Genomic DNA, 10470 nt, shown 5'->3' with positions numbered 1-10470 from the left:
TGCATGACGGTTTTGGAAGGAAGCTCGTTCATTCATAAAACAGCAGATGGCACATGCTCTTGTTGTTTAATTGGATTCATGATAACGCTAACATTAGTAAGTTTAATTGGGTGTTGCTCTCCAACTTCTTTATGTATCTCGGAATTTGCTCTTTTGTTTCTAGTACTTGGTTTATTGTCTAGCGTTTTGTTATTTTTGTATGATAGCGTCGTCGTTCTCAAAAGGGACTAAATATAATAGTAGTAAGTTACTAATAACACAAAGTTATAAGAAAACTATATTTGTAACTAGAGAAAACTAGAAAAGCATTGATGCATGACTAATGTAACACAAATACCTTCAAAGAACCTATATGCTTCCGTAAAAATAGTTATACACCAAACTCGTCAAAACTAAGGCTAAAACAATCAAAAGAAGTGATAATTTAAAAGAAGAAAGCACAATTGAAAAGGGAGAAAATAAATGTTTTTCAAAACATTAATTTAAATCTAATGTGATAGCTGACATGATATATTTATATACAAGTGCATCAAAACTATTAGCGTTGAGGGTGTTTTTTATCATCACAAGGTATTAGTGTACAAAATCTATCATCCACTATCCACCATTACCTACCCCACAACAATACAATAGTGCAACACATTCCTCCATCACGTATATCCACAACAACCTTCCTCCTTCCTTCGATCGTTATTGACCACTAAAAACAGATGAAAAGTTTCAAGCAGTTAAAATATATTTTAGAATAATTTCCTCATGAATTTAAATAACTAAAAAACTAACATGTTTTGTTTGAGAGTTGAAACATGTTGAACATATTTCAAACGAATTTAATGTTTATCAGAAAATATCTTGCATAAATCTTTTTTCTAATATATTTATCTTGTAATCTTGATACATTTGAGGTAGTTTTAATAATGAAATAACAAATGTATACTATTTAGTGTAATTTTGAATTTAGGGATATAGGGTTGGATGAGAATGCTCTTATATCACAAATTATTTGAAATCTTGATACATTTGTGATATTTATGTTATTTTTTTTATGAAAAACATTTTTATCTGTTTGTAATGGTATTTAATATTAATAATTAAAGTGATTTGAAATTTTGTACGATGCAAGTTGCAAGACAAGCATCGATGAAGTGTGGGGCCTCAAGGTATCTTCAGCCACTCGTTAAAGAGGATACCGACCACTCATCTCTTTTCCTTTTCTTTTTTTCATTTTGCCCAGTTGATTTAAGACATAAAATAAAAATGATTTTCTGGTATTTTTATGAAAATAGTGGTCAGTGTAAAATAAATGCCAGATCATAATAAATACTTTAAAATATGAGTGATTTTAAAGAGGTCATGCTAAACATACCATTCTTCTTCTATTTGTCATATTTCCTTATTAGACTTTTAAGTTTTTAATAACTTTATTTGATATATTACTTCATTTAGCATTTTTTTATGCTATAGTACAAAATTTGTGCAGTTTACTACGTAAATACATTATTATTTTTTTTATTAACAAACATTAAAGAATTTGTTTTAAAAAATACAAACTCTCTCTAAAAATTATTTAAAAAGCCCTCTCTAAACAATGAAACAATTAAGAAAACAAATGCATTTTTTAAATATAAAAATGTTTATTTTAAGGTATATTGGTTTTATTAGTCGCAATAATTTCCTTTTGGTCGTTGTCGGTCTCAACTAACGGAATCCTAACGCAATTATTTTTTTTTGGTCGCTGTCGGTCCCAATAAGTGAGGATCTAGTGATAAGAAAGTAAAAAAGTTTGAGAGTGTGAAAATGGTTTTATAAGATGGAGTGAATATGGTTGTATAGTTTTATAAAAATGGTTGGTGAAAAATTAAATCTGGGTAGGTAAATGTATTTATTTCTAATGGCTAAAACATGCCAGCTAGGAGAAAAAAATTGGCGGCTAAGCGAAACCGGCTAAATAATTGAGTAGGTAAAAATATTTAATTTTGGGGGCTAAATTTACACCGGCTAAGTGAAGTCGGCTAAATATTTAATAGAGTTGGTAAGGTTAGTAAAATATTCAATTTTGGCGGCTAAAATTGGAAGGATAAATGAAAAAAAGAAGGCGACAAAGTGAAGCTTTAGCCTACAAGCCGGGTTCGAGCCGGCTAAGAAGGAATATTTTGAGTCGGCTAAGTAAATAGACACGTATCCCGAAGCCGGCTAAGAGTCAAAGATGCCGGCTAAATAACCATAGATGTAGGCTAAGTTTAGCCGCCTTTGATACGTGTCGAATTTTTATTGACTAAAGGTGAGACCCATTTACTTTTCATAAAATTCAGTGCCCATAAAGTGGTGGCTAAGACTTAGCCACCTTAGCCGGCTTCAGGGACGTGTCAGTTGTTTATTGATCAAAAAACCAATGATTGTAAAGATGTAGGCTAAAATATGCATGTCTATTTTGGTAAAATTTTGATCAAACATATATATTTTGGTAATTTTCTCTACTTATAAAGCACAAAATCACTAGCAGAACCTATCCACAAGTATTATAGAACTTTTTGTTTGTTTTTTAGTTCTCCAAGTACAATAAATGTTAAAAATAAATCAATTTTATGTGATAAACATTTGCTTTGAAATAAAGTAATGCACCCTATCCACCTGGGGTGGCGAGGGTGTTGTCATATGGTTTGAAAGTCATATACCCTACTCATATTGATGTGCTCCTCTAATATAATATATGTATATATATATACCATAATTTATTTATAGATATAAAAATTTAAAATAAATAAATCAAAAGGTATGATGTGTTTTTTACTATGAACTCTTTAGCTAGTTCCACTAATTTAGGGTTGTTAATCAAGTAAGTCAATGGACCCGCTTTCTCAAGCTTGAAACCGTATGAGCCAGCTCGGCATGTAAACTCATCATGGTGAAAGTTAAACTTATACATGGGTAGAAATTAACTCAGATTTACTAGAAAAGACACATTAAAAAGGAAAAAAAGTTATTAGACAAGTAATTGTGGGGCTTCAAAGAGAGTGGCAAATCACATGGCAGGGCTTTAAAGCCCCAAATATCGCGTTGTGTCGGTAATTAAGGGGCGGTAAGGGAGGAGGCTTCAAGGCATTAACCCTCAACAAAGGAAGAGTGTTGACATATTATGGGGCTCAAATTTAAAGGGGTGAGTCTTTTTACGGCTTTAAATCACAACGTGACTTTAAGGTTAAAGCCCACACTACCTACTATGTGACGGTAGTATGACACTTTAACATGAGTTCTAAAGCTCATTCACAACAACCAATCTTAAAACCAGTGGAATTTTATTCCAAAGTGTTGACACGTATAATCAGAAGCTGCAAGTATGTATATCGGTTAATCATTCTAAATTCCTTCAACAAATTACAAAAATAGTCTCACACTAGCCCCACGATGATATTTATTGTAGCGACTATTTATATGAGAAATCACAGGTCTTTTTGTTCATCAAAATATGACATGTCTAGTTCTTTTTTTAGGGGTTTTTGAAACCCTTTGTATTTTAACTTTTGTTACCCATCTTGACCTATATCCATCCTAACTCTCTATTTTTAAATATTTATCATGACCAAACCCATTCTGACCCACACTCTTTCTAACTACTTACCTAAATCCAACCCAACCTACTTACATTTTCACCTCGAATTTCACCCATTTTCTAGAAGACTAATGTTTATGTTTTGATGTTAATAATTAAAACTATAGATAAATCAGTGTTCTTTTGTTTAGATATTTCTGTAAAGTTTGATGTGGTTATAGTTATAAAAATATAAGTTATTGGGCTTAGTGGGAATTTAAAGTTGTCACTTGTTGACCGTTTGATAAAAATATTATATAGATACAGCTAGAAAGTATTGATTAAGAATAAAACAAACAAAGTGTAATTTGTAATGAAATTCAATTTATTTTTAGGCTATGCGTTATAGGTCGTTATATATTATTCGTCACATCTGCATCATTTTAGTTTTCCTGTATCATTCACTCCCACCACTTAGCCGATATTATACTTCATTCTACATCATTTTCATTTATTACGTTATTTAAAAATAAAAATAAATGAAAAGGTAATAATAAAAAAAACATGATTGAATGAAAACGAGACTGACAAGAGAGATTTATGGTGTTACAAATGCTCAATTAGTTTATCATTTAAATAAATAATATATCAAAAATGAATTTTAGAGCATCAAACTTACAAAAAAATCATGTAACATACAAAACTCTTCGTAATTATTAAAATAATTTACCTCTTCTATAAAAGAAATAACTCTGGCTCAAATAAGTTGCAGGGTGGAACCAATGGGTCAAGTCTATTGAATACCTGATCCCCAGAACTTGGTATATTTTGATTGTAAAATCTAAGGTCATTTTCTAATTAAAAAAATATGAGTTTAACATCTTGATAATAAAAAACAAATATGTGACCAACCACTTGTTATACAAGTATTTGTTAGTTTGTTAGGAGGAAAACAAAACACAATATATTTTGGTCATTTGTTAAATTAACAAGAGCATCTTTCCCTTTAATAATAACACAACCTACAAATAAAAAATAAGCATAACTATAAAAGTATATATTTTCAATTATATAAAGTATAAAGTTGCAAACACGCAAAATAGACCATCTTTGAAAAAGCCCAGCACGCCAAGGCCGACATCAAACCGGCCACTTCTTGTCTTTTTCTTCTCCAATAATTCATATTTAATGATTTTGTTCTTTGAATCCATAAGACAATGAATCCCATTGCAAAAAATAATATATATGTATGTATGTATATAATATCTGAACAATGATCATTAAACCATTAATCTGACCATATCATCATGAAAAGTTCGTATGAATATATAAAACATTAAACTCCCATTTGGGAAATTATTAAGAACAAATTACATCAAATTATTTTAAAAAAAAAAACAACCTCTCCATGTTCTAAGTTAATCAAGAGTCATCTAAGGCTCCGAATGCATAGACTTGGGACTGATGTACGCATCCTTACCCGCACTTCTGCAACAGGCTGTTTCCAACTTTCCAAGACTATTAAGAATTAATAAAACATATTAATCAAGAATTATCAAAGAATTAATAAAACTTCTGATCTTAAGCAATCAGCTTCTCTTGCTCTATGTACATCTGCTCAACCCGTTGTGGCACCTTCTCCGACGAACCATACACTCCGGGCGCAGCCCATGGATCATCTGGCTCATGATTTGCCTTCATGGGTGAACCCGAATTCCCACTTTTGTACCCAAAAGATGACGATTTTCTAAACTTGTTAGCATCTTCACTCTTGAACCCCCAGTCCACCTTCCCATCGGGCGAACCCCATTCAGAATAAGCAGGGGATTGTGCCATTGACCGGGGACTCATGGTGCTTCCTAGCCCCCGGTCAATGAAACTCTGGCTCCTTTGTTTCGCAAAGGAGCTGGACCTCGTATTCATTACCGCTTGTGCTACTGCACTCGATGAATCAAACCCGAAATTTGTGGGTTTTCTTCCCGGAGACGACGGGTAGGCTGACCGGAGGGGGCTCGAGTCTAGCCGGATTTGTTGGCGAGACGGCGAACCGTAAACATCATCAAACTTAGTTGGCTTCATTTCCCCAAACATATTATTGTTGTAAATATTAGTTGATAAATCATCAATCATTTGCTGCCTTTGTAACATCTGAAGTTCCATATTCAAATCTCTAGCGTGTAACAAAGTCTTCAATCGGCTACCTGAAAGCTGTAACGCGGGAGGCGTTACATGAACAAACTTGTTCTGCCACAAATTCCCGTTCACAGGACCAATCGACGGTGACATCGGTGGAGTTGACCCAATACCTAACGGACTCATGGAGCCCGTTTCGACCAAGCCAGCAGAACTCGACTTTGGAGACGGCACTGCTGACCCAGTCGAAGCATACACTGGTCTTAACTCCTCAACCTTATGCGCGAAAAAACAAACTTTTCGCGCACACCCAGTTTCATCCTTGCATAACCGAGTCCGGTACTGAGCCGGGTGGAGCCATGATTCAAACACACCGTGTGCATACTCGCAGTTATCCCCTTTAACGCAGCTTCCTTTACGAAACTCCAAACACGGCACGCAGCTATACTGGTGCTTCCTCGGGTCCCTACGTCTCGCGTTCTCACCCGGATGCACAAACGGGCACTCGGTCCAGTCGTGAGAATAGGCTCTTGAACAAGGCTTCACCTTAAACACAAACATCCTAAACTCATCGGTACCGTAAACCCCATCATTTATATCCGGTAACGACACATCGACCGGGTACTCTTTTTTCCCCACAACAATTTCAGCCTCTTCAATCTCCACCTCATCAATTGACAAACCATTCAACAACATAACCAAACACTTCCTAACCGACGACTTAACCCCTCGAGCGATTAAATCCACCGGTTTGTTCCCGTTAAAGTCGGTTAAGTTGGGATCAACAGCAGCCAATAATAAAAGCTTCACGGCTTCCACCGAGGAAGCCGAGCCCCCTGCAACCGCGCAGTGGAGCGCGGTCGCACCATCAGACTCAGAAGCTTTATTGACATCAACGTTTTGTGTACCAATTATGTGTTTAAGGATGTTTATGCTTCCGTACAAGGCGGCAACCATAAATGGATTTCGTTCTTCAAACCCCATCTTAGTTTTACACCCTATATTTCTTCCGTACCATAAACCAACATCGTTTAAACCCATACTATTATCTCTAACCTCGGATTCGAACCTAGAAACATCATCGGCAGCTGCTAATTCTAGTAAAACAGAGGATTTGAAAAAATCCCCAAATTTATTTTGTTCCATGGTTAAATTTGTGGATCCTTTACACATGAATCAAGACCTGTAGGTATTATAGAACAACCCTAGTTAAGAAATATTACTATATGAAAGAACAAGAACAGTTGTCTAAAGATATTATTATTGTTATTAACATACCTGGTTGAAAGTGAATTGACGAAGAAAACAAGTGAAGGTAGCTGTAAAGGGTTTGTGATGGATATGAATATGAAGAATGAATTGGGATGGACGATGAATATATATATATATATATATATTTATAATGATGATTAAATTATTAATAAATAAAAAATGAAAAAGGGTACACGGGTTGAGTGTGTCATTGATTGACCTCGTCTTCATACAAGCCCGGCTCATACTCCATTTCTCCCTCGAGTGAGCGTTGATGTTGTGCCCTATCTAAAGAGTCCAAGTAATCCTTGTAGCAAATCGACATCTCTACAGCTGGTGGAGTGAGTCGAGTCCTCCTAATCGATATAACCCTGCCAGAAACAGAAAAAGCAGACTCCGAAGCTACCGTGGAAGCTTGGACCGTTAGTAAATCTTTGGCCATGGCGGCGAGGATCGGAAACTCATCCTCCTTACCTCTCCACCAAGCCAGCAAATCAAGACTTCTAAATTCATCCGGAGTCATGTGTTTCACAAAGTTGGTACCACCATACCTTCCAAGTTCACTGCTTGGGGTGTTTACCTTTTGACGTTTACCGGCGTCTTCCCAAATCATGTAGTACATCCCCATTTCAAGGTTGGTTTGGGATTGGGATTGGGCAACAGCTCTTAACGAGTCATGAATTTGGGAAGACGACCCGTATTTTGTAAGGTAAACATCATACATGTTTGACAAGGTGGTGTTGAAAGCATTCTTTAAAGTTTGGTTATAATAGGGGTTTTGATCGTCGTTTAACTCTAGCTCATCACAAACTTTTTCTATTAAAGCTTCAACACCACCAACATTGATGCAAGGGTTTAACGCAGCAGCACATGTCAAAACAGCGGGTAGTTCTTGAAAATATTTTCTAAATTTTTCTTTCATTTTTACACCCATATCAAAATAAGGTGCACCCTTACAATGAAGTTCACTCAACTTTGTGCACATGACAGCAATTTTTGGTAAAGCAATGGGGCTTGTTGGATAGTAAACCCCGGATAAACTAGTTGTGCAAGATTTAAAAATTTGAAGGACCTCCGTAACGATCTCAATCAATAACCAGTTTCTAGGATCGTACGGTGCACATTTACCCCTACTTGACAAAATTTGATGAAACGCAATTAATGATTCTTTTTGTTGGATGGCTTTCTCAAACATATCACAAGTCGAGTTCCATCCTGTTGGACAATCCCCATTTGGCCCCAACCATTGACAATTAGCTTCTACACAAAATTTTTTGTATCTTAAAAATGTTTTATTGTTGCTAAAAACATCTCGTAACATTCTTTTAAAATTGTTTCTTTGCGTTTCGATCACGTTTAACCCATCTTGCACGGCCAAGTTGATAATATGTGCAATGCATCGGCTATGAAAAAACGCTCAATCACAAATAGGTTTATACTTTAATTTTAAATGGCCAACCGCGGCCGTATTGTTGGACGCGTTATCAAACGAAATTGAAAATATTTTATGTTCAATCTTGTATTGTCGAATGACTTTATCCAAGAGTTTAAAAATATTTCTACCCGTGTGCGGGTAATCAAACAATTGAAACGCAACGGTTCGTTTCATCATTTGCCACGACTCGGGGTCAACCCAATGAGCCGTCACACAAATGTATGAGTCGGGCGAACCATTAGGTACCAACCACGCATCCGTTGTTAAGTTTACACCAGTTTATAAGTTTGAAAAGTATGAAATTAGTTCGGATTTAGCGTTTTTCCATGCTTTAAGACAATCTCTTCTAAGGGTCGAACGACTTACGTGTTGGTAGCGTGGTTGAACATACTTTTGCATCATCTCCGTGAATTGAGGGTTGTCGAAGTGGTTGAAAGGAAGTGTTTGTTGAATCACAAAGTTTGAAAACTTTTGACGTACCGCTTCAATGTCGTACGTAAACACCGTCCCTTGATTCGTCATCTCCGGCTGCGAACTACTTCCCGATTCGTCCTTCAAGGCCTTGCAAAAGGGCCTTTGTACATGCGCTTTTAAAGTGGAGTTTGCATCTTTGCCATAAAACTTCAAACAATGTTTGCATCGAGCTTTTTGGCTACCGTTAGACATTTCGCATAGGTCGAAATGTTGCCAAACATCTTGGTTTCGTTTCGTGGGGATGACCCGAACGACCGTTTCTCCCGTGTTCGAGGCACCCATGTTGACGGATGAAGCAGCACTTTGGGAGGCCATGATAATCGACTACGAAATAAGAGCGTATGGAGTGGTAATGTGGTATAATTGAGCGTGAGATAACAAAATAATCGCGTATGAAATAAACGTTTAGAGCGTTTGGAGTTGTATAATCGAGTGTGATCTAACCAATACCCAACCTAAACTATATATAGATGTTTGTGGGGGTAAAATGGTAAAAAAAAAAAACGGTCAAAAAAAAAAACGGCTATATAGCCGTTATACAACGGAAAAAAACCGGTTTTTAACCGGTTAACCGGTTAGGGAAAAACCGGTTAACCGGTTTTTCCATAACGGTCAAAAACCGGTTTATAAAAAAACCGGTTAACCGGTTTTTTTATAACCGGTTATTAAAAAAAACCGGTTTTTTTTATAACCGGTTCGTTAACCGGTTTTGGCTCTAAAACGTGTAACCGAAATACAAACCGACGGTTTGTAAACCGGTCAATTAAAAACCGGTTTCCGGTTTAAACCGGCAAACCGGTTCCCGGACCGGTTTTTTTGACCACCTCTAGGGAGGAGGAAGGTGTGACTTTTGTGGATCTGTTTGTCGGCTTCTTGGAGTGCGTTATGAATGGTGAAATGCAAATGCAAATGCAAACGAAAAGCAAATGAATGTTTTGTTTGACTGGCTTTTACCGGGTATGTGGAGGTTGACCCGGCTGGATATGCTCAAGCGAATCTTACCCGCTTTTAGAAATATCAACGACTTTTACATGTTTAGCCCCTGAACTTACACACATTATGCAACATGTCAAACGGGCTCACATATGGGTTGTTTTAGTAATGGCCCAAAATAATGGGCTGATTGCTTTATTGTCTGGTAACGTTCTTAAATTTACAATGCACACTTCAATTAGAGTAGAGGTGCACAAAAGAACCAGTTTCAGATGTGACCCGGAGGTTTTTACTCGAAACTGGACCAAACCCGACCCTACCTGTTGGTTGCGGGTACGGACTGGGCTATGGTTTTCCCCCAAGAAGTGTACCCGGAACGGGAACCTACCCGGACCCGATGGAACCGGTTCCGCCAGTACCCGATCAAAACCTGACCCTACCCTACCTGAAACCCAAAAAAACCCAATGGAACCGCTCAAAACCCGATCAAATACCCGACTATATGCGGACCCGATTTTGACTTTTGTTGACCGTATCCGGTTCCAGTTCCTGAGAATACCCGGTTTGTGCACCTCTAATTGAGAGTATGATGTTATGATCAAAACAATACATTTTTTCTTTTAAGTTTGCTTAATAATTAATGAATTAAAAAGTATTAGCTTGAACAAACAAATGAAAATAAGAAGAATTTAAAATAGTTTTACATTAGTAAACT

At 36.5% G+C, this 10470-nt stretch overlaps 1 protein-coding gene across 1 annotated transcript; it reads right to left on the bottom strand.

Moving 5' to 3' along the window:
- Positions 1-4844: 4844 nt before the first annotated feature.
- LOC143612073 (zinc finger CCCH domain-containing protein 29-like) lies at positions 4845-7102 on the bottom strand. The gene is made up of 2 exons (XM_077086143.1): positions 6941-7102; positions 4845-6845 (listed from the first exon to the last, which is right to left on the bottom strand). The coding sequence occupies exon 2, from the start codon at positions 6833-6835 to the stop codon at positions 5111-5113; it is 1725 nt and encodes a 574-aa protein (XP_076942258.1). The 5' UTR covers positions 6836-6845; positions 6941-7102; the 3' UTR covers positions 4845-5110.
- Between the last annotated feature and the right edge of the window lie 3368 nt (positions 7103-10470).

This window comes from Bidens hawaiensis, unplaced genomic scaffold (assembly GCF_021521415.1).
Source record: "Bidens hawaiensis isolate Kalapana, Puna unplaced genomic scaffold, B.hawaiensis_p1.1 tig00033168_1, whole genome shotgun sequence".
NCBI classification, from domain to species: domain Eukaryota; kingdom Viridiplantae; phylum Streptophyta; class Magnoliopsida; order Asterales; family Asteraceae; genus Bidens; species Bidens hawaiensis.
The sequence above is the reverse complement of the archived record's forward strand: the minus strand, read 5'-3'. Positions and strand labels throughout refer to the sequence as shown.